This window comes from Quercus suber, unplaced genomic scaffold (genome assembly GCF_002906115.3).
Source record: "Quercus suber isolate HL8 unplaced genomic scaffold, Cork oak 2.0 scaffold_193, whole genome shotgun sequence".
Lineage (NCBI taxonomy): Eukaryota > Viridiplantae > Streptophyta > Magnoliopsida > Fagales > Fagaceae > Quercus > Quercus suber.
In genome coordinates, this window is record NW_027069651.1 from 46,882 (window position 1) to 70,772 (window position 23,891).

Genomic DNA, 23,891 nt, shown 5'->3' on the forward strand with positions numbered 1-23,891 from the left:
CGCCAAAAAAAAGGAGGGGGATCCTCGGACGGATGCCGATGAGTAGTCTTGGTGAATAATCTTAATGTGCCAACCTTCAATAGGGGAAAGGGGGACCTTTGGGCGTTGTCTGTTTGTAGGGCCTAGTTCTTAAACCCACTCTTTAAAAATTTATTGTTTGGGCTTGTTGGACCGTTTTTCCTTTTGATTTCAGAAGGCTTATCCAAATTGAGTCCCTACAATTTTTTATTTTTTGGATGAATATATAAGTTATGTGACAAAAAAAAAACTATTTCTATAGAACTTATTTTTGGTACTTTTTTTGTGCATTGCACACGTTAGCGACTAATATACTATATAACAAAAAATGGATTTATAAGTTGTGATTGCGCCAAGTGACTTCATAGCAAATTGTAGATTGTTTTTAGATTAAAGAAAAATAGATATATTTTTTTGTTCATATCTTCTTCTCTTATAATTCTAAGTTGATAAAAAATCTTAATTTAATACAATCAAATTTTTCACCTAATCATTTCTTATTATAATTTATAAGCTGATATGTAAGTACACGTAAAAACAAATTCAACTTCACACTTCCAAAAATTAGACTAATATTGGACTTTTTGTTCATATCAACTTCTTTAATATGTAATGTATACATCTAATCCTTATTTAAAAAAAAATTATATTACTACATGTAAAAAAAAGAAAAAAAATTCAGTTTCACACTTTTTGTTCATATTAATTTCTTCAATGTCAAAATGTTTGACTTTTTGTTGACTCTCTCTCTCTCTCTCTCTCTCTCTCTCTCTCTCTCTCTCTCTCCATATTATTTAGTTTTGATGATGCCGAAAATCGTCAATAACCGCATAGTCTTCACGTGCTTTAGGCAGAACCTGCGAAACAAAAACAAAGAAGACCTTGCAGAGAGTACCGGTGTGGTACCGGCTAAATACCTTTCAAATGTTAAGTTAGAGAGAATTTCTACAACTCTAGAGTGCCAGAGCTGGGAGAATTATGTGCACCTTAATTTTTGAGGGCTTTGGGTTTTTATAGTAGCATAGAACCGATCTTTATTTCTTGGCGAAGAAGGTGTTTCCTTATGGGGAAGATCCTCACAAATACACGTATTTTGTAGGATCCTTTCAAATAAAGAGACTTTGTTGATTAGGGTTAATCGTAGGTCACAAGATATTTCCATTTGAGGTTTCTTGAAGACCACTTAGGCCACGTAGATGCCATGTGGCTTTACTACTCATCTCCCTTGTGTCCGTTTAATTGGAATCTGTCCACTACGGAGGGTCCGTCCGTCTTCCTTCCTCTCCATCTGGGACATGATCTTTTCTGCCTGTCGTTTGTTAGTACGATTAGACCGTACCTTTCCATCACTTTATAGTTGGCTTTATTGAACAGATCTGTCTACCTCAAATTTTATCCCCTTCAAGTTTTAAGACCTAACTCCAAGTTTCTAAAAAAAACTAAAGAAACACATGGTGAATTAAGCTTCAATTGCCTCCTTCTTTCTCTCTCACTCCAATATCTATCTCCAATGAAGATCCAGAAAATCCAATTGCTTTGGTCCAATGAAACTGCTAAACTTATAATAACGCTTCTTCTTCTCTTTATCTTTTCTTTGAATTCAAGTTTTTAATTTTTTTTTTCATAACACAAAGTCTCACTTTGTTAATTCTCACATGCTTATGTGCATAAAGTACTCTATGATCAGATCTGCTATTATCTTCTTTTGCCGCAACACGATTTTCTCCTTAAAACTTCTTTTTCTTCAAGATTTTTTTTTTTTTTTTCTTTTTTAGGGTGGCTCATGCTTCACAATTCACATATTCCACTTATGTATTGGACTCCTCCTCTCCTTCTTCGGTCAATGCATCAAGGTTAGGGTTTTTGATTTGTTCAATAAAAATTATAGTTTCGTTGCTTTTTCTTATAAGTTTGTCAATTGTTTGTTTTGTTTATTTAAGTGCTAGGCCTGAATCTTTTAATTAAATCTTCATTTTTTTTTTTACCTTTTAAAAGTTTAATATTTTAAATTTTAACATTTAAAAGGTAACTCATATTTCTCTAATATTTCTATATTGTGTAGACATTTTTTTTTTACCTTTCAGAAGTTTTAACATTTTTTGTTTAGTTTTTGCAATATCTAAAACTGTCTGGTATATTTCAAAATTCAACACCTATAGACATAGATTTTTTTTTTTTTTTTTTTTTTTACAGAAAGGTAGAAAAAACAAATAGTAGATAGAGGCTAACTCATCATTTTATTATATTTTCCATTGTGTAGTCACATAATTTTTGTTTTGTTTCAATAAATTCTAATCTCAAAATCTTCTAATTGTTTGATTTACATATGAATTTTTCAATTCATTTTTTGCAATACATTTAATTGTCTGGCCAATTTCAATAGTAGAAATGCTATAATCATGGATTATTCTTTTGAGAGTAACCCTTCTTTCTATTGTATTTTCTATTGTGTAATTATATTTATTTATTTCAATACTTTTGAAGCTTTGAATCTTCTGATTTTTTTTTGGCCTTTTGGAAGTTTTAACATCTTAACTTTTGGGTTTATTTTTTCCATGTTTGAAATTTTCTAGAAGATTTCAATGAATATCCATGGAATATTCTTTTTGAGGTTAACTCATCTCTTATCTTATATTCCTATTCCTAGCCTCTTTTTCTATATTTTTTTTTTCTTTAATTGTTTGTGTGTATGTATCTTTTGTTTTTCTTATATATTTTAACTTTCATAGCGTATGTATATGTTGTGTATATTCTTTGATTCTTTCTTTAATGGTTTGTGTGTATGTGTCATCGTGTCTTGGTCCTTATGCAAAATCTATAAAGATTAAAGATGCTTCTTTTTTTAATAAAGAATCCTGTGTTTTTCATGACTTTAGTGAGTCGTATTCTTAAATGATCGAAATGGTTTTCTCTGACGTGGATTTTGTTCATATTGGTTTCAAAGTTGATTTCTTGGCTTATATTATAGATTGTAATATATTTATTCATCAAACTGTTTAGTTGAGTTTGTTTTCGAAGTTGATTTCAGTGTTGGACATTTTCTTGAAGCATGTTGGTATCACATATTTAAATACTGTTAAGTTGATATAATAATAATAATAATAATAATAATAATATATATAGTTTAATAAATGTCTGAAATGTATAGTTGTTAACAAATGTTTTAGCTATATGATTTTATTTTACAAATTCAATTTTGGGGTTGTAGTAAAATAAACCAAGATTAAATTATTTATTGTACTCAATACTATTCCCGTACATCGCATGTACCTATAATGATAGAATTATCTCATACATAATATGTGATTGTTATCCACTCATGTAGGGTGGGGTTCACCCATTAAATCCCTAGAAACCAACACGAGTGAGAGCTCCGCCATGTCATTTTAGTGATGGCTACCTTAGAAATTCACACATAAATCTAATCACTTTAATTCCCTACTTTGTGACAAGCCTACGTTACTAGACTCGGCATCTCATACATAATAAGTAACCCAATCTTTCTATTTTTTAGAGAGGAGCAATAGCTGCGGCCAAGGCACTTATCAACGAGGCAATAGCTGAAAAGCTTGACATAAAGAACTTTTCTTCTTCAAACACATTTCGAGTCACAGATTTGGGCTGCTCCATTGGACCCAACACATTTTTGGCAGTGCAAAACATTATTGATGCCGTGGAGCTCAAATATCAATCCCAAGGACATAATGCCCCTGAATTCCAAGTTTTCTTTAACGATCATGCTTTGAATGATTTTAACACACTCTTTTCGTCCCTCCCTCCAGAGAGGAAATAGTATGCAGCAGGCGTGCCGGGTTCATTTCATTCTCGCTTATTTCCTAATGCCTCCATTCACTTTGTTTTCTCTTCCTATGAGGTGTTGGACAAAAGCTCTCCTGCTTGGAATAAAGGGAGGATCCACTACTCAAATGCTTCACCCAAAGTTTTTGAGTCTTATGCAGCTCAATATGCCAAGGACATTGAGTGCTTTCTAAATGCTAGAGCACAAGAGGTTGTGTGTGGAGGACTTATGGCAATAGTCGTCCCATGCCGCCCAAATGGACTCCCTTGTTCACAAGATACGATTATAGATACCCTGGGATCTTGTTTGTTAGACATGGCTAAGAAGGTAATCATCCATTTGTTAATTAATTTTTTTTAACTTTCATAGATATGTTGCATTGAGTACTAATTTTGCTTCTCTTTTTATTTTGAAAAAAGCTATAACAACTACAAATTTTTCATACAAAAATCTTACAAATTGATGTTAGATTGAATATGATTGGTTCATATCGAGAACATAACAAATAATCTTACATTGAAAAAAGATTGATCACTTGCATGCGTACAATTTGAAGAAATATTGCTTTCAATTTCTTGAAATATAAGATTATGCCAGCAATTAAGATGGAAAAAAACAGTTCTTGAGACTGATGTGGTTTTGACTTCTTTATTTGCTCATGAGTTAGGGTATCTTCAGTGAGGAGAAAGTAGACATCTTTAATCTACCATTATATTTTGCATCTCCCCAAGAACTGGAAGCTGCTGTAGAAAGAAATGGATGTTTTCGCCTTGAAAAAATGGAGATTCTACCTCAAGAAAAACCGAGTGGTAATTTTTCAAGAGGCAAGGTGTTGTCATCTCAAGTCAGAGCCGGCATGGAAGGATTGTTTAAGAACCATTTTGGAGAGGAGATTATAGATGAGTTCTTTGATTCAGTTCACAAGAAACTCAATGAATTGTCCAAATTTGAGTCAGGGAATGGAGGTAGCTTGTTTATTTTACTCAAACGCATAGCAACCATTTAGAAGATACAGTTGCGAAGCATTGATGGAGCTTTACGTTTACTGACAAGGTCATGAAAATTGCTCTTACCATGAATTTGAAAGTAACACAGAGATGTGAACAGAGTATCTTATCTCAATGGTGGTAGCGTCTACGTAGTACTTAACTCTAGTTTTTATAGCACCAAAAGAAATAGTGGTCACTGCATTTGAATGCCTTATGGATTTGAATCTATTCCATTGTGTTATACACATTATTCAAAATAAGTTACATGATGTTTTCATTTGTTTACTGTTGTAATTCCATTAATAAAAGACCATATGTGATGCTCCAGATTAATTGGATATTTGATTGTGTTGTTTGTGTGAGCTTTTTAGTCTCACATCAGAAAAATACTAGGTTAATATGGGCTTTATTATCAATCACAAAAAACTTCAATTGTAACTAGACTAGTTTTTTTGTATTAATGATTTTTGCACATTTTAAACTCTTGTGCAAGAAGGTAAGGAAATTACAAGGAGTAGATTAATAATATAAAATGAATATGCTTAATAAAGGGAATGTCAAAGAGTAACTTAATCGGTCCCAAATTGAGGAAAATTATTAGGTACTCCCAGCGTATCATACATACGTACTCCCTCCTCTCACATGAATGGTAGGTCCCATCATGAATTTAATTAGTGGGACCCACCATTCATATGAAAGGAGGGACTAGACATTTATGGTATTCTGGGAGTATACAATAATTTCCTCCTAATTGAATGTCAGATTAATCAATTTATGAGTACAAGACAAAAGAACCAAAATGCTCTTTGTTTACCAAACTTTGACTGAGTTGACTGGCAATCAAATAAATTCAAAAATTCCCCTAGCCACCAAGTTTCATCATTTTACATTAAAATACATATTTTCAAGGACAAATTACAACTTACTTACACATGGTTTGGCCTAAATTTAAGTTGCTTACTTGTAGTTTGAAATTTGACAGTTTACTCACTTCAGGTTAGTTTAGTTAGATTTCCTTAACCCACATATTTTAAAAACATGGATAAGTATGTGATTTTCCTTCACTTTTATGTTTCTCGAGAAGAGAAACACAAAAAACAAAAAAATATAAAATCAAATAAGATTGAAAAGAATCCAGCAAAACACTTGCATCATGAGATTTTAAATCACAGGTAGGCAATTTAAATTTCAATCAAATCTCGTGTGGATAAAATGTAAAATTTTAAACCACAGGTAGAAAACTTAAATTAAGTCAAACCACATGTGGGTAAATTGTTATTTGTCATATTTTCTAACACTTCTTCAAGTTTTAGGGAAAGTATTCCATAGCTTAATTACAATTTAATCAACATAAAACTGTAATCAAACGACTATGATATACCAAAATAAGGAGTTTTCAGAAATGTCTCATGAAAAACTCCAATTTAAATAACCAAAATGGTAATCGCACTTGTACATATCCATATAGACAAATTCCTCTGGGTGGGTAGGGCTTATAAAAATTTCCTCCGGTCTGCCTTTTTAATATTAAATATTTTCCTTTTTCTTCGTAACCAACCAGATTGGCTGTCAAAAGTTGGACTTTATGTATGATCACATAATGAGGATATGCCAATTTTTTCTTCATGACAATATAGTGAGGATATATCATATATTATAAATATTTTCAACTTTTCACCACCAAGGGAATACTATATTTGAAATTAGTAGAATCATTTCAAAATATATATTGTAGGGTTAGGATTTCTGGCCCAAGCCCAAAACAATAAATTTGTAGAGTATGGGTGAAAGAGCTAGGTTGAGTATTGGATTGACAACAACGAATCACAACTTTCAGACACAAGCCAACATGAATTTACCCGTATAGCATGAATATCTGAAGAGCTATATTATTGTTTAGCTGATGAACAAAGGTCTTAGGGTTACATTCAAGTTCTCTCTTTTTCTCTATTCTTTTCTTTCTCCCCCCTTTTACATTAGGAGCTTCTTTCCTTTATATAACCTCCCTTCTCTTCATCTCCATCGTCCACTTGTACTTCATCCGTGAATCTACTTGAGTATGTGTCACGTCAAGTATCGTCTTCAGCTCCGTGTGAGTGGCGGTAGGTGAGGATACACTGTTCAGGGGTCTTCTCCACATAAATGTGGTCAAAATAGTTGCTGCAAGACATTAAATATGGTGGTAGCAACTTTCCCCTTAAATATTTCTTCATCCTTATCGTCTTCCAGTGTATGCAGAGATTATCTTGATCAGGAGGAGTCCTCGGAAGACCATTTTGACATCTTATACGTTCAATTGACCTATACTATTCTCGTCAGAGGAATATAACCTCTTCAGACAGAAGATGACCTCTTCGGATTGTAATCATTCTTTCCTCTGAGGGTCCCACTTCCAGATGGGCCTTGCCCTTACCATCTCCTTCTTCTTGGTCGCACAATAGCTTTCATATGGGCTCTCGGCCCATTATATTGGATTGGGCCCTTTTCCCCCCACAATAGCCCCTCAAAATTTTAATTTTTCCCTTGCATCCGAGGAGAAAGAATAAGATTTTGATCTGCCACGTAAGGAAAAAAAGAAATTAAAATAAAGAAAATTAAAAGAGGGAAGTCATAAATACCCCTGTTTACACGCGCACGAGCATAGAGACAAGCGCTTCATTATTGCCGCTGTCAGTTCCGTATTCCCAAAGCGTTGTATTAATTACTCCAGGCGGCGTTTTGTCCTTTGCATCCAATGGTGGGTTGTTGATCCAACGGACAGGGTTCTTCTTCGGGATTTGGACGGGATGAATTACACCCTTTCACCTGTCCCCGTATATAAACCCCCAGAGGAGGCAGTTTTTCTTTACTTTACGCATTCTCAGAGTACCCAGAGAGTTCTTTCCTTCAAAAACCTTCAAGCCTCTTCGGATTTCTGTGTTCTTTGCTTCCAGGATCTACAAAGAGTCCATCTCGAGTCCAGGGATTTTACCCCACCCTTGTTTGTGTAAGTTTCGGCACCTCCTGATCCTTTATTTTCTTCTCGGATAACATTTTCTACCCTCAAAAGCCATTTCCTGTCCACTGCTTTAGTTGTTTCTCTAAGAATGGGCAAATTCCAATATCTCGTCGATAGTTCGGCGTTGATAGAGGAATTTAAGCAAAATCATGGTATACCGCGGGGGGTGAATCTCAGATATTGCCCTCCGGAGCGGATACTAACGGCCTAAAGAGAGGGAGAGGTCGTAATCCCAATGATAGCCTTCATTGAAGGGAGAATGACCCTCCCAATGGGCTCCATTACTCTAAATTACCTTCACAACCACAGGCTCTCTCCTGAGCAGTGCGCGCCCAACACCTTTAGGATATTAGGGGCCATTGATGCCTTGAACGAACAGTTAGGACTAGGGCTGACCTGGCATGACTTAGCATACATGTATGAATGTCATAGCCAAAAAAGGAGCGGGATACTACCTTAAATCCCGATCGACGTCGTTAGATTATTCTCCTGCCTTCCCAAATCAAATAAAGTGATGAAAGACGACTACTTAATCGTCTCGGGCGCATGGCACAACTGTCTACACTGTCCGACCGAGCCAGGAGAGCCAGGTGTGACTTCTTAGAATTAGGATCTCTAACAATAGCCTTAGGGTCTTCATTTTCCATAGCCTGTTCTTTTTTATGTCATCCTGTTTCAATTTTTTGACCAGATCTGTTTGTTTGTTTTACAGATAAGGCACATACTGCTTCTCAGCTCAGCCTTATCAACGCCCCCGCCTTCAATTACCTACTACGCTCGGAGATATTCATAAGCAAGGACGGACAGCTGCAGTCCATCCCACTCATACTCGGCTACACGCCCAAGAAAGCAGACATCCAGCCAGCTGGCAATGCCATCACACAGGGTGATCACCGGTTACAGCAAATAGACGTCGCTCGGCGACACTTTCTGGCGCCATACGACCTTGCACCTGTTCCACACCCCAATCCACAGGGCATTCCCTTGTTAATCCGACCAGTTCAACAAGTTCTTCTCGAACCGGCGGTAGTAGGTGAAAGAGTCAGCTCTTCATCCTCTTCGTTAGAGGAACAAATAGACAGATTTAAATTTGAAGGGGACACTTCAGGGGGGGTTCAGATAATACCCTCTTCAGATTCTGAGAAGGAAACTGACAGGCAATCCTGCATCCGCCCACCCCTGCTGCTGACTACAGTCCCTGAGGACTCTTCAGAAGAGGAAGAAGAAATGTCTGACTTGAAGCTCCTTCTGAAGAAAAGAGGTAATAAAGCTGAGTCCAAGGGGACGGGGACCTCTCGACCAGCGGTGAACTTACCTCTACCCCTACCCCCACCTCAGGTCTCTGATCCGGCCTTGAAACCGATACCGGATCTAAAGAAAAAGAGGCCTCTCGAGACTGAGGACCGGGAGGTGGTGGTGCCAACAAAAACCACCAAGCAGCAAAAGGTGATAAAGGATCACCGCAGCAAAAGGGCCTCTTCCGTTGAGAGCAGGGAGGAGCCCCCTGTGGCCGAAGTACGCTGAAGGCAGCGCACTTGGTCTCCCAGGCTGGAGCTAGATGGGGTTCCATTTTCCTAGGAGACCTCAGTTAAGAACTACGACGGGGGCAGAGCGGGGTTGATAGTAGAAGCTTTAGAGCAACCGCTGCTCCTTCCCCGCGACATGGAATCATACAGGCGTTTCAGCTAGTATGATCTCTTCATGTCCCTGAAGAGGGACCTGGCCATGGTAAGCATGCTCATTCGGCTCCTCGGTTAGAGTATTAATTTCCTATATTTTTATGCTAACACTATTACCTTATTTGTTCAGATTACACAACAAGTCTTCGTGGCCGAAGAATGGAATCGAAAGGCCTACGTGGAAGCCCAAGCGGAGGCCCAGGCTAGGTCCGAGGCGGAAAAGGCATTGGGCAACCTAAGGGATGAGGTCTCTCAAATCTCGGACCAGCTAAAGGGGGTGACCCAGGAAAGGGATAGCTTTAATGCTGGTCTTAGAAATGCTGAGACCCAGGCCAAAGCCCAACGCAAGCTGCTGAAGGAAACTCAGAATAATCTGGCAACTGAGAAGGCGCTTGTGGAGGAATTTCGCGCCGAACTCCTGAAGGCCAAGGAGGCTGCCAAAGAGGCTCGGAGGGACGCTCAGCTGACCAAGGAGGCGACCAAGGCTAAAAAGAAAGTGTCCTACCAACTGGGAGTGGAGACGACGGAAAAAGGTCTTACTGAGCAATTTGCTTCAGTCGCTCGGGACTACTGCGACATGACCTGGGGCAAGGCGCTGGATGCTGCTGGAGTGCCTGCTGACTCAGAGCTGAGGCTGCCCAATAGTATCTTTTATAACCCAGACATCCGAGAGCTTCCAAAGGCTGACGCCCCTCCTCCAACACAACTCCCAGAGGTCTTGGAGCAGCCTTTGGTTAACCAAGCTCCCCCAGTCATCCTTGAGCCTACCAAGGATTCCAGCCAGCCAGGTGATCAGAGCCTCCCTACTGAGCCACCTAAGGGAAAAGGTGAGGGCTTGGGAGAAAAGGAAACATCCTCGGAACCCAAAGACCAAGCCCCAGCAGGAACTTAGAATTTAGGTTTTTATTTATTTTATTTATTTTTTGTTCTCCCTTCATATAAAGGATTGTAAATTATTCGATTTCAAATAATGAAGCAGTTTCTATTTTACCTTTAGTGTATTTATGGCATGCCATATGGTTTTCTTTTATTACAAGTAACTTCACTTTGTAATTATGCCAATGTAGGCAAACATAATTACTCTGTCTTGCTGGTAATATATGCAATTAAAATTGATTCTGAAGAAGACAATACATAAAGGTTACTGTTAAGGGATGATCGTAACAAGTATTATAAGAGTTGGACAGATCTTTTTGCATGTATACTAGGAATGCTAGCACAGGTTTTAAAGTTGACATTAAACACAGTTAATAATGCCGGGCAAGATTTATTCTAAAAATAACCTTCAGTATTAATAACAGCATAAAAGTATTAACTAACTAAAAATCACCTGGTCCAAGGATCACAAACACGATTGGGTTTAAGCATAAGTATTTAGGGAACCAATAGGGAGTGTTAACTGATCCAAAATCATCTGGTCCGAGGACTACAAGCATGATTGGATTTAAGTTTAACACTTAGAGAACCAATAAGGAGTGTTAACTAACCCAAAATCATCTGGTCCGAGGACTACAGGCATGATTGGGTTTAAGTTTAAACAATTAGAGAACCAATAAAGAGTATTAACTAACCCAAAATCATCTGGTCCAAGGACTACAGGCATGATTAGATTTAAGTTTAAACACTTAGAGAACCCATAAGGAGTGTTAACTAACCCAAAATCATCTGGTCCGAGGACTACAGGCATGATTGGGTTTAAGTTTAAACACTTAGAGAACCAATAAGGAGTGTTATCTAACCCAAAATCATCTGATCTGAGGACTACAGGCATGATTGGGTTTAAGTTTAAACACTTAGAGAACCAATAAGGAGTGTTAACTAACCCAAAATCATCTGGTCCGAGGACTACAGGCATGATTGGGTTTAAGTTTAAACACTTAGAGAACCAATAAGGAGTGTTAACTAACCCAAAATCATCTGGTCCGAGGACTACAGGCATGATTGGGTTTAAGTTTAAACACTTAGAAAACCCATAAGGAGTGTTAACTAACCCAAAATCATTTGGTCCGAGGACTATAGGCATGATTGGGTTTAAGTTTAAACACTTAGAGAACCAATAAAGAGTGTTAACTAACCCAAAATCATCTGGTCTGAGGACTACAGGCATGATTGGGTTTAAGTTTAAACACTTAGAGAACCCATAAGGAGTGTTAAGTAACCCAAAATCATCTAGTCCGAGGACTACAGGCATGATTGGGTTTAAGTTTAAACATTTAGAGAACCAATAAGGAGTGACAAGTTATCATAATGAACAAAGAAACGATTCGGTTAATAATAGTATCTTTTGAGGTTATTTACATTCCAGGGTCATGGTATTACATGACTATCCAAGTCCTCTAGGAAATATGCCCCAATGCCAGCACATGAAGTAATGCGATATGGTCCCTCTCAGTTTAGTCCTAATTTTCCCCAGGCTGGGTTTTTCGCAGTGCCAACGACTTTCCTGAGCACCAAATTACCAGGTTCTAAGGGTCTTAGCTTGACGTTGGCATCATAGCCCTGCCTAAGCTTCTGTTGGTAATGTGCCAGCCGAACCATTGCACTTTCTCTTCTTTCTTCAATCAAATCCAAGCTTGCTTCTAAAAGCTCATCATTGCTGGCCGGACTAAACAAGCTAGTTCTTAAAGTTGGGAAACATGTTTCCAAAGGAATGATAGCTTCAACCCCATAAGTCATTGAAAAAGGAGTTTCTCCAGTAGATCTGCAAGGCGTAGTTCTGTAAGCCCAGAGCACGTGTGGCAACTCTTCAACCCACTTACCCTTCGCGTCATCCAACCTCTTCTTTAACCCATTAACTATGACTTTATTAACTGCTTCAGCTTGCCCATTCCCTTGAGGATAGGAAGGGGTAGAGTATCTGTTCGTGATTCTCAGTTCGCTATAATAACTCCGAAATGCATTACTGTCGAACTGTAAGCCGTTGTCCGAGATGAGAGTATGAGGAACTCCGAAACGGGTGACGATACTCTTCTACACAAATTTTTGCACATCCACATCTCGAATATTGGCCAGAGGCTCAGCTTCGACCCATTTCGTGAAATAGTCTGTGCCGACCAGAAGGTACTTCCTGTTTCCTACAGCCTTTAGGAATGGACCCACTATGTCCAAACCCCACTGGGCAAAAGGCCACGGGCTAGATAGCGGGTTGAGGACTCCACCTGGTTGGTGTATGTTCGATGCGAATCACTGACATTGATCACACTTCTTTACATAGTTATGGGCTTCTTTTTGCATGTTTGGCCACCAATACCCTTGAGTAAGGGCTCGGTGGGCTAATGACCTGCCTTCAGTGTGACTCCCACAAATTCCTTCATGCAATTCCTCTAGCAACGACTCAGCTGCCTCTGGATGAATACACAATAGGTATAGTCCTGAGTAGGAACGCTTGTATAACTTTCGGTCTTCGGACAGCTAAAATCTGGTAGCCTTCCTTCGGATCTTGTCAGCCTCTCCCCGCTCTTCCGGCAAAGTGTCATCTTTCAAGAATTTGATTATGGGATCCATCCAGCAGAAACTATCTCGAATCTGGTGGACTCGGACTGCATCCCCTCCTGCTCCGGTGGGCTCATGGAAATCCTCGACAAGGATAACTCTCGGCAAGTCTTGTTCCGAAGAGGTAGCTAGCGTGGCCAAAGAATCTGCGTGCGCGTTACTACTTCTAGAAACATGTAGCAAGCTGAAAGAATCGAATTCCACCTGCAGTCATTTGACTCGATTCAAGTATCCTTGCATTCTTTCATCCTTCGCTTCAAACTCCCCCTGTACTTGGCCCACAACTAATCTTGAGTCTGAGAACACCTCACGGCCTTTCCTCCCATTCTTCGGACCATAGACATTCCCATCAATAGGGCTTCATACTCTACCTCGTTATTGGTTGCACCGAAATCTAGCCTTAACGACTTTTCAATGACGATTCTCTCTGGAGATGTCAAGACTAGCCTTACTCCAGAACCTTTCCGGTTCACAGTACCGTCCACATACACTTCCCAACGGGCAAGAGGTTGTTGAGAGATTATGCCAACCGATTTTCCATCCATGTCTCCTTTTGTCGTTACTTCTTCTAAGCTGGGCTCCGTGAACTCGGCCACTAAATCCGCAAGGATCTGCCCTTTGACTGAAGTGCGAGGCATATACTTGATATTAAAAGCTCTTAGAATAATGCCCCACTTGGCTATCCTTCCCGTGTAATCGGCACTTCGGAGTACTGTCTTAAGTGGGAGTTGCGTGAGCACAACGACAGTATGTGCTTGGAAGTAGTAGGGCAATTTTCGTGTTCCAAGTACTACTGCCAAAATTGCTTTTTCCAATGGCAAGTATCTGATCTTGGCCTCATGTAGAGACTTACTTACACAGTAAACCGGCCTTTGTATACCTTGAACCACTCTTATCAGCACTAGACTCACCGTATGGGGAACCACTGCGATATAGGCAAATAAGACCTCATCTGGTTCAGGGCTAGACATAATTGGTAGCCGAGCCAAGTAGTCCTTAAGTTGTTGGAAAACTGAGGCACATTCTTCAGTCCATTCAAATCCCTTCCACTTGTTGATCAGCGAGAAGAAAGGTTTACACCTATCAGCGGACCTAGAGATGAACTGGTTCAAAGCAGCTGCCATTCCTGTTAACTTCTGGACCTCTTTCGGATTCCGAGGAGGCTGCAGATTTTGAATAGCCTTTATCTGATCGGGATTGACCTCAATTCCCCTGTGTGTTATCATGTAACCCAAAAATTTGCCTGATCCCACACCAAATGAGCATTTTGATGCGTTCAAGCGCAACTTATGTCTCCTCAGGGTCTCAAAAACGTTATCAAGGTCCTTTAAATGCTCAGAAACAACCTTGCTTTTTACCACCATGTCATCTATATAGACTTCAATGCTTTTGCCCAATTGTGATTCAAACATCTTGGTCATCATCCGTTGATAAGTAGAACCTGCATTTTTCAGACGAATGGCATCACTTTATAATGGTAATTACCAATAGGGGTAACAAAAGCTGTTTTCTCCTAGTCGTCTGGGGCTAACGGTATCTGATGGTAACCTTGGAAAGCATCCAAGAAACTCATCCGAGGATGGCCGACAGTAGCATCTACTAATTGATCAATCTTCAGCATAGTGAAAGGATCCTTAAGACAAGTCTGATTCAAGTCCGTAAAGTCCACACAAACTCGCCACTTTTCGATTTTCTTCTTTACCACCATAGTATTTGCCAACCATTCGGGGTAAAAAACTTCCTTAATAGCCCCAACCTGTTTGAGCTTCATCACCTCTTCTTTGATTGCATCCGTATGCTCTTTGGATGGCTGCCGAGGATGCTACTTCTTGGGTACACTCAGTGGGTTAACCCTCAAATGATGGCAAATGAACTCCGGGTCCACTCCTGGGGCTTCATAAGTACTCCAGGCGAACACATCAATATTCCTTTTAAGGAAATCAATTAGCTCTTCCTTCTTTGGTTGAGGTATCTGAGACCCGATTTGAAAGTATCTTTCAGGATTGTTCCCAATTAAAACCTGTACTAAGTCCTCGCATTTAGCGCCCTCGTCAAGATCTTCAACGGGTGATAACCGACCCCTTAATTGCTATAGGTCTCCCCTCGCCCTGGCTGAGGATTCAGTTTCAGGCTCATGTCGTATGGCAGCCACCAAACATTGCTTGGCCGAGGATTGGTCGCTGCGGATTTCACAAACGCGCCTTTCGGATGGATATTTGATTTTTTGATGTAGAGTGGAGGAAACAGCTCCTAGCGTGTGTAACCAAGGCCTGGCTACAATCTCCGTAGAAGGGGAATAGACATCTACCACAATGAAGTCCACTTCAACTACTTCTGAGCCAATCTGTACAGGCAATCGTATTTGTCCTTTCGGAGTAACCATCCTTCCCTCAAAACTGACCAGGGGAGAACAGTATGGCGTTAAGTCATCGAGCGTGAGGTTCAGCCCCTTGAAGAGGTCAGGATACATGATTTCCACCGCGCTACCCTGGTCCACCATCACCCTCTTCACATCGTATCCCCCGATCCTGAGTGTGACTACCAAAGCGTCGTCGTGAGGCTAAATGGTTCCAGTTTTATCTTCATCTGAAAAACCTAAAATGGGCGGGGCAGCTTGCATAGAGCTCCTCGAATCTCGGCCAATATCCCTTGCTGGTAGCCGAGCCACTAACATAACTTTGGTCGGCCAGGACCCTGTTCTTCCTGGCGCTGCGAAAATGACGTTAATAGTACCTAATGGAGGTTTCATAGAATCTTTCTTCTCGGACTCAAAATTCGCTTGACCTTCTCGGCCACTGGAGTGGTGCAAAAGATGCCTCAACCTGCCTTCACAGACCAGCTGGTCTAAATGATCCCACAAGCTTCTGCAGTCTTCAGTGGCATGCCCATGGTCTTGGTGGTATTGACAATAGAGATTGTGATTGCATCTCTCAGGGTTCCCTACCATTCTACTCGGCCACCTAAAGAATGATTCGCTCTTGATCTTTTCTAGGACTTGATGAACTGGCTCTTTGAACACTGTATTGACTGCTTGAGCATTTACTGAGCCTGACTGCCCAGCGAAATCTCTCCTCGGCTTATTGTTGTTGTAACGATCCGACCTGAAATCCTTCCTGTCCTGGGGGGTAACCTTATCCTTACCCTTCCCTTGCTACTGATCTTTTTCAACCCTTTTATATTTCTCAATATGGTCCATAAGCTGACGCATGTTAGTGACGCATGTTAGTGACAGGCTTGCCGGACAAGGATGTCCTTAAACCATGATCAGTAGGGAGACCTAGCTTAAACGTGTCTATGGCCATTGCATCAAAGTTGCCCTCCATATCATTAAACATCTCCCAGTATCTATCCAAATACGCCTTAAGGGACTCGCCTTCACGCATGCTCAAGGATAGCAGAGAAGACAAGGGCCTGGCCACCCTTCGGCATGTGACGAAACGTGAACCAAAAGCTTGAGTGAGCTCTTGGTAAGAATCGATGGAGTCTGCTTTCAAGTTGTCAAACCACCTCATGGCCACGAGTCCAAGACTAGAAGGGAATACCTTGCACATCAGAGCTTCATCTCTGGAGTGGACAGCCATTCTTTGGTTAAAATGACTCACATGTTCCACAGGGTCAGTTTTACCGTTGTAAATAGTAAAGGTTGGCTGGTTAAAATGCCGAGGAAGTTTCGCTCCTTCAATCCTGCGCGTGAAAGGTGACCTGGAGATTTGATTCAAAGCCTTGCTCATGGCATCATTACCCACCCTTCCATGTGATGGCCTTTGAGGTTACTTCTTACGAGGGTGCTCATCCTCATATGAAAAAGATTCACTGATTGGAGTTCGAGACCTCTGCTCATAAATGATGTCTCGTCCGTCTCCTGAGTCGTTATCAGAGTGCGAGACAGCACGCTTTCTCTTTGCATGGCGCAACTCCCTTCTTAACCTTTCAATCTCTATTTGCATGTTGTTCTTCTCTGCATAAGAAACATGACTTCCACCACGGGGTTGAGTTCGTTCAGTGTGTGTGGTATGCACACTGCCTTCACGGTCTTGTCTTCGTTCCAAATTGAGAAAATGGTCTATATGTTGGGACGCCCCAGATTCTGCCGGTTGTTGCCCTAGTTCAGTCATGACCAACTGCTGCTTCCCCTTACACTCAAGCTCTTCCCACAGACGGCGCCAATTGTAGGGTTAGGATTTGTGGCCCAAGCCCAAAACAATAAATTTGTAGAGTATGGGTGAAAGAGCTAGGTTGAGTATTGGATTGACAACAACGAATCACAACTTTCAGACACAAGCCAACATGAATTTACCCGTATAGCATGAATATCCGAAGAGTTATATTATTGTTTAGCTGATGAACAAAGGTCTTAGGGTTACATCCAAGTTCTCTCTTTTTCTCTATTCTTTTCTTTCTCCCCCCTTTTACGTTAGGAGCTTCTTTCCTTTATATAACCTCCCTTCTCTTCATCTCCATCGTCTACTTGTACTTCATCCGTGAATCTACTTGAGTATGTGTCACGTCAAGCATCTTCTTCAGCTCCGTGTGAGTGGCGGTAGGTGAGGATACACTGTTCAGGGGTCTTCTCCACATAAATGTGGCCAGAAAGGTTGCTGCAGAACATTAAATACGGTGATAGCAGCTTTCCCCTTAGATATTTCTTCATCCTTATCATCTCTCAGTGTACGCAGAGCTTATCTTGATCAGGAGGAGTCCTCGGAAGACCATTTTGACCTCTTATACATTCAATTGACCTATACTATTCTCGTCAGAGGAATATAACCTCTTCGGATTGTAATCATTCTTCCCTCTGAGGGTCCCACTTCCAAATGGGCTTTGCCCTTACCATCTCCTTCTTCTTGGTCGCACAATAGCTCTCATATGGGCTCTCGGCCCATTATGTTGGATTGGGCCCTTTTCCCCCCACATATCTATATATATATATATATATTGTTATTAAATGTATGATTATTTGATGTGGTTTTTTTTGCGGTATTTTTAACACATACATTTGGGATTCATATCTTCCTTCCCTGTTATTACTATCAAATTATTTTAAAAAAATCCTTTAAATTTGCACTTAATAGATTGTCACCCCTATCTACCTACTAAAAAAAAAAGGTGTTCATTTCCTTCATTTTTCTTGCACAGGCATTTGAGAGAAAATGCTATTTCGTTATACTAGAATATGGTACATCATGGTGGACCAGGTATACAACACATGGGTGTCTTCTCCAAGCCAACATGGCAACATGAATACTTCATTTGTTTGAAATGTCATGTGCTCGTCAAAGTCGACACACTCTCTCTCTCCCTCTCTCTCTTGTAACGTGGGTCAACTGTCAAGATCAAACGGTGTTATATATATTTGTAGTTTACTACTGCGTTGAAGGAAGGAAAATACACTAGGAAACAGAAAGATGGCTTATACAACGAATGGCGGAAATGGCGAGTACAGTTATTCGAATAACTCCTCTTTCCAGGTATTCCTTTCTAATTGTAAGAAGTGTTATTGAGTAAGTTGTATGGATCAGGGTCTTTAACTCTATCATATGATTCATATAGTTTTATTTATCCATTTTGAAACAAATGGATTGTGAATTTTACCATGACTTTAATAAATATTTAAACAAAAATTTAACTATAATCATCTTGGTATTCAATTAAAATATTTACATAATAAATTGATGAAAAAAAATTAGGCACTTTATGATAGAGTTTGAACTAAGAACTTTATAGAATCCTAATCTTCAAATATAATTTTAAGTTTGTAATGCTTAATATCTACCTTATAATTTCAGGCTGATTATCATATGAATAATTTGTGAGATTCTATTAAATAAACGTAACATAAACTTAGGCCATTTTATGGTAGAAGCTTATATAATCTAAACTATATTTATTCATCTATAATTATAAAATATATTCTCTCAATATATATATATATATATATTTATGTTAAATAAGAGAATATTTTGTGTTAACCGTTAAGATTACGTAGGTATAAACATTTAAAAAAAAAAATGTATAAAAGAATTCTGCCATACACTTGAGTTGCATATTCGAAACCATTCATATGAATACCAAATAATATGTTGTTGTTGAAAGAAAAATAAATCCAACCTCATAGGGGTAACACAAAAGAAAGAGAGAGGATTCATCATTGATACCATCTTCTAATTTTCAGAAATATTCCTTTATAATAAAAAAAAAATAAAGGAAAAATGAGCATAAATAGTGAGATTACAATAATAAATTCAAACTTATTAATTCAATTTCCAATTTTTTAATTGTCCTTTATGTCAAAAGTTCGGAGTACAAGACCTAGAATTTCTAAATCTTTTTTGGAGAAACTTCTAAATTTTTAATTGAACAGAAAAAAGACATTAGACAAGCGTAACACATGTTAAGAGCATCTACTCTATTTGTTAGGCTAAGATATTGAGTAATGATAGTTAATAAATACATTACAAATTAAAAGGCATATTTAAGATGACCTTAGCTTACTTTCTCAGGAGAGAGAAAAAAAAAAAAAGAAAGAAGAAGAAGAAGAAGATGATGACCTTAGCTAACACTATTTACACTCTTAGATACTAGAAATAAAATCTTAATTGTAATTGCGTGAAATAAATGATCCTATTCATATTGTATACATAATAATTTTGTAATTATCTCAACCATAATAAGTAATCCAATCTTCTATTTCGTAGAGAGGAGCGGCCGATGCTGCCAAGGAACTTATCAATGAGGCAATAGCTGAAAAGCTTGACATACAGAACTTTCCTTCTTCCAACACCTTTCGAGTCACAGATTTGGGTTGCTCAGTTGGACCTAACACAATTTTGGCAATGCAAAACATAGTTGATGCAGTGGAGCTCAAATATCAATATCAAGGACATAACACTCCTGAATTCCAAGTTTTCTTTAACGATAATGCTTCAACTGATTTTAACACACTCTTTACATCCCTGCCTCCAGACAGGAAATATTATGCAGCAGCTGTGCCAGGTTCTTTTTATTCTCGCTTATTTCCTAATGCCTCTCTTCACTTGCTTTCTCTTCCTATGCCCTACAATGTCTTTCTCAAGTACCAAAAGAGGTGTTGGACAAAAGCTCTCCTGCTTGGAATAAAGGGAGGATCCCCTACTCAAATGCTTCAGACAAAGTTGTTCAGTCTTATGCAGCTTAATATGCTAAGGACATGGAGTGCTTTCTAAATGCTAGAGCACAAGAGGTTGTATATGGAGGATTTATGGTAATAATCATCCCAGGCCGTCCCAATGGACTCCCTCATTCACAAGCTATGGTCAATATGGTAGGAGAAATCTTGGGGTCTTGCTTGCTAGACATGGCTAAGAAGGTAATAAACTGATGAATTCCATTTGTGAGTAATTATTTTTACTTTCATAATGATTCACATGGTATGCATCCAATATTATTACTTTCATAATGCTCGAATCAGACATATTTCAACTTGGATGGCTCTGGCTTAATCGGTTTTATCAGGTCTTGGTGTGGATTCAACAGCCCTACTAATTTTACATAATGATTATAATTATTATGATTGTTGTTGCTGTTGCTGTTTTTGTTGTTGTTAATAATTATACATTGTTATTGATTTTTCGTAAAGCATACTCTCAAAATGATTGGTCAACTGTATGCATACAACTTGAAGAATTGTTACTTCAATTTCATGAAATTAAAATTAAGCCTCCAATTAAGATGCGAAAGATATACTTTTTGAAGCTCCTAAGGTTTTTCCCTTGATTTTCTTTTCTTCCTCATGAGGCAGGGTATCATTAGTGAAGAGAAAGTGGACACCTTCAATCTACCAACATATTTTGCATCTCCCCAAGAAGTGGAAGAAATTGTGGAACGAAATGGATGTTTCCGTTTAGAAAGAATGGAAATTCTTCCTCAAGCAATACCGAGTGGTAATTTTTCAAGAGGCAAGGTGATGTCATCTCAACTTAGAGCCGGCATGGAGGGAATGTTTAAGGAGCATTTTGGAGAGGAGATTATAGATGAGCTCTTTGATGCATTGCACAAGAAACTTGATGAATCGTCCATATTCGAGTCAGGGAATGGATCTACTTTATTTGTGTTACTCAATCGCATAGCAACCGTTTAGAAGATACATACAATTCGGAGCATTGGTGTAGCTTTATCTTGGAATTGAAGAAACTCAAGAGACGTGAACAGAGTATCTTATCTCAATGGTGGTAGCATCTACTTAGTACTTACACAAGTATAAATAACACCAAAATAAATAGTGGTAACAATTAAACTGTATTTGATGCCTTATGGATTTAATTCTATTCTATTGTGTTTTACACTTTCTTTCCACATTATGGAATTCTGCAAAATGATGTTTCAATTTGTTTACTATGGTAACCCCAATAATAAAAGACAATGTGTGATGCTCTAGATTGATTGGATATTGATTGAGTGTGTATTGTGTATGAATTTTGAGTCCCACATTGGACATATACTAGATTGATCTCAGTTTTATTAATAATTATAAGATCCTTAATTGTTACAAAACTAGCCTAGCATATAGGGCAATTCAGTTGCAAAGTTCCTACTCCTTGAAGAGCTCCAACTTGTTGTATTTAATGGGTTTTGCACATGTTTGTACATGACGGAAATGTCTTTTTGTACTTGCAGATTCAGCATGATGGAGGCTTTGATTTTCTCTCTATGTAGTTATGTATTTCTGCCTCTCCAAGTCCAAATAAAATCAAGTTACAACAGCTTTCATATATGTGTCGTACTAGGGTTTAATAATACAAGGCATTAACTTCAGAAAATCGAACACATAAGCAATTGAGCCAATGATTTTTGGTTGATCAAGAGAGGATCAATTGATAGTCAAAATTGACAGAATCTCTTCTTGAGCTGCTTCAATACACTTTAATCTTGGATGCTCCAATTAATTATGGAGGGAAAAAAAACTGAGATCAATAACAGAGAATCAAGTCTAGAAAAAAATTAGGCTGAAGTCACAAGGTCAAGTGTTCAAACCGTTCACCAAATAGCCAAGGACCTTGAAAATGATCCAAGTATTAAGTATAACCATGAAAAGAGGGGCTAGTTTGGAGTGTGAATCTACTTTCTAGTTTCTAGTAATATGAAATTTCTTTCCTCAACCGTAATGGGGACGTGCAATCGCTAAAGAACCACACTCTATTAAACGAAAGGTTATTGATTCAAATCCAATCCCAAAGTCACAAATCCAAAATAAAAAACACAACAAATAAACCCCTCTATGTTAAACAAGTGAGGTCCATGCTTGTTTTATTAGAAGTTATGAATGGACAAAACTACATTTAAGCATGGTTCATAGACCCTCGAAACTTTTTGAAAGCAATATATTTCACCAATAGAACGTGGTCTCTCATAGCCATTGTCAAGCTGAAGCGGTTGGAATAGTTTTTACGTGTTTTTGCTTGACCCTAGCTTTAAAGTTATTCTTACATTGAGGGCCGGCTCAACAACTTTGGGGGCCTGAGGCAAAAATTTTAAGTGAGAATTTTGAGACATAGTATAATATGATATCAAATATGATCCCTCGTGTGAGACCTAAATGTGAACTAGCATTAAAAAGTATTTTTCCAATACGTCATGAATCATAATTCATAAAGCCTGTGGGTCCATGGAAATATGTGATCCCATGCTTATGAGAAGTCCATTCTATGGAACAAGCGTTAAAAATACGCACGGTCTTGTAAGGGTGATTGATAAAGAGTTTGAATAGACAATGATGCAAAATAAGTCCTTTGTCTCTCATTCTTAGTGGTCTATCATATGTAGCAACAATCAAAACTTTACATTCAATCTGTCATAAGTCATAACAGTACACATGCATGCAGAAGATGAGCCGATCCCAAATTGGTTTTGAAATCAGCATACAATCATGGATAAAATGATCCCTTGACTCTTCACCCCCAACAAAGAATATTAATACACTGTCTGCAATCCAACTTCAGCAACTCAAAAGCTTGGTTAGAGGTAGAGGATCCAAAGTTATCCTCATGAGCAGAGAAAATTGGAAGAGAGATAATAATTAATAAATGGCATGGAATTATGAAGATAGTCGATAGTAAATATATCAAGATAACATTAAATCAAAAACACCCGAGTGGCTTATTGTTATAGATGATATACAGTGATATTAAAGAATGTGATGTGAAGACAGTTTGGCCGAGTGGTCTAAGGCGCCAGATTTAGGCTCTGGTCCGAAAGGGCGTGGGTTCAAATCCCACAGCTGTCATAATTTTTGTTATATTATCCCCAAAACGTTTTAATGTGTCGTTATTAGTTAAAGATTTTCTTTTTTGAGTTGAGAATCTGTGGTAAATGGCATTTAACAATTATCGCACAAAAAGAATTTTCTAATCCCACCAACCGTTTTGGACTAATTTGGGCTTCAGCTAGCTTTGTTTCGATGATGCAACAAGTGAAACATCTATTGCTGCCCACTCTTACTTCATTCCCACTTGCCACCTTCTCCATCTATACCCTGTCTTGGATAGCTTCTGGAATCAGTTACCTTTTTGGTGTTATGACAAGCATATATGTGTGTGAATGGTGAAACAAGATTATATTAAATTCCAAAAACTTCTGTTAGATCATCCATTCCAAACAGAAATAGTCTGAAAGAATGAACAATCTTATGAGATGTTGTAAAAGAATCCAATTAACAAGTGCTTTTGGGGCATTTATTGCTAAGTTATTTTAAGAAAATTTTGATTTCTTTTTTATAGAAAATATAAAAAGCTATAAAAAAATTAGTTTTTTTTTCCCCATAAAGAGTCTCTAAAAATACTTCCTAAATCAATTCACTTAGGGTATTCATTAACTTTTCCCAATGTAAAAACACTAAATTTATTAAAGTGGTCTCACAACTTTGGGCTTTTAGCTTAGGGGGG

General features: G+C 38.5%; 3 protein-coding genes, 1 non-coding gene and 2 pseudogenes across 4 annotated transcripts; 3 read left to right on the top strand and 3 right to left on the bottom strand.

The window, feature by feature from the left end:
- LOC136069853 (loganic acid O-methyltransferase-like) overlaps nucleotides 1-4,993 on the top strand; it is a 19,640-nt pseudogene extending 14,647 nt beyond the window's left edge.
- A 6,878-nt stretch (nucleotides 4,994-11,871) lies between these two features.
- On the bottom strand, nucleotides 11,872-14,683 carry LOC136069854 (uncharacterized). The gene is made up of 5 exons (XM_065778921.1): nucleotides 14,524-14,683; nucleotides 13,287-14,416; nucleotides 12,910-13,179; nucleotides 12,694-12,825; nucleotides 11,872-12,453 (listed from the first exon to the last, which is right to left on the bottom strand). The coding sequence occupies exons 1-5, from the start codon at nucleotides 14,681-14,683 to the stop codon at nucleotides 11,872-11,874; spliced, it is 2,274 nt and encodes a 757-aa protein (XP_065634993.1).
- A 114-nt stretch (nucleotides 14,684-14,797) lies between these two features.
- Nucleotides 14,798-15,475, bottom strand: LOC136069855 (uncharacterized). The gene is made up of 2 exons (XM_065778922.1): nucleotides 15,083-15,475; nucleotides 14,798-14,947 (listed from the first exon to the last, which is right to left on the bottom strand). Exons 1-2 carry the CDS (start codon nucleotides 15,473-15,475, stop codon nucleotides 14,798-14,800), a joined length of 543 nt encoding a protein of 180 aa, XP_065634994.1.
- A 60-nt stretch (nucleotides 15,476-15,535) lies between these two features.
- On the bottom strand, nucleotides 15,536-16,556 carry LOC136069856 (uncharacterized). The gene is made up of 2 exons (XM_065778923.1): nucleotides 16,206-16,556; nucleotides 15,536-16,093 (listed from the first exon to the last, which is right to left on the bottom strand). Exons 1-2 carry the CDS (start codon nucleotides 16,554-16,556, stop codon nucleotides 15,536-15,538), a joined length of 909 nt encoding a protein of 302 aa, XP_065634995.1.
- A 1,717-nt stretch (nucleotides 16,557-18,273) lies between these two features.
- Nucleotides 18,274-21,354, top strand: LOC112024448 (loganic acid O-methyltransferase-like; annotated as a pseudogene).
- Nucleotides 21,355-23,153: 1,799 nt separating this feature from the next.
- TRNAL-UAG (transfer RNA leucine (anticodon UAG)) lies at nucleotides 23,154-23,233 on the top strand. Its single transcript has one exon. It is a non-coding gene; the product is annotated as a tRNA-Leu (tRNA).
- The last annotated feature ends 658 nt before the right edge of the window (nucleotides 23,234-23,891 follow it).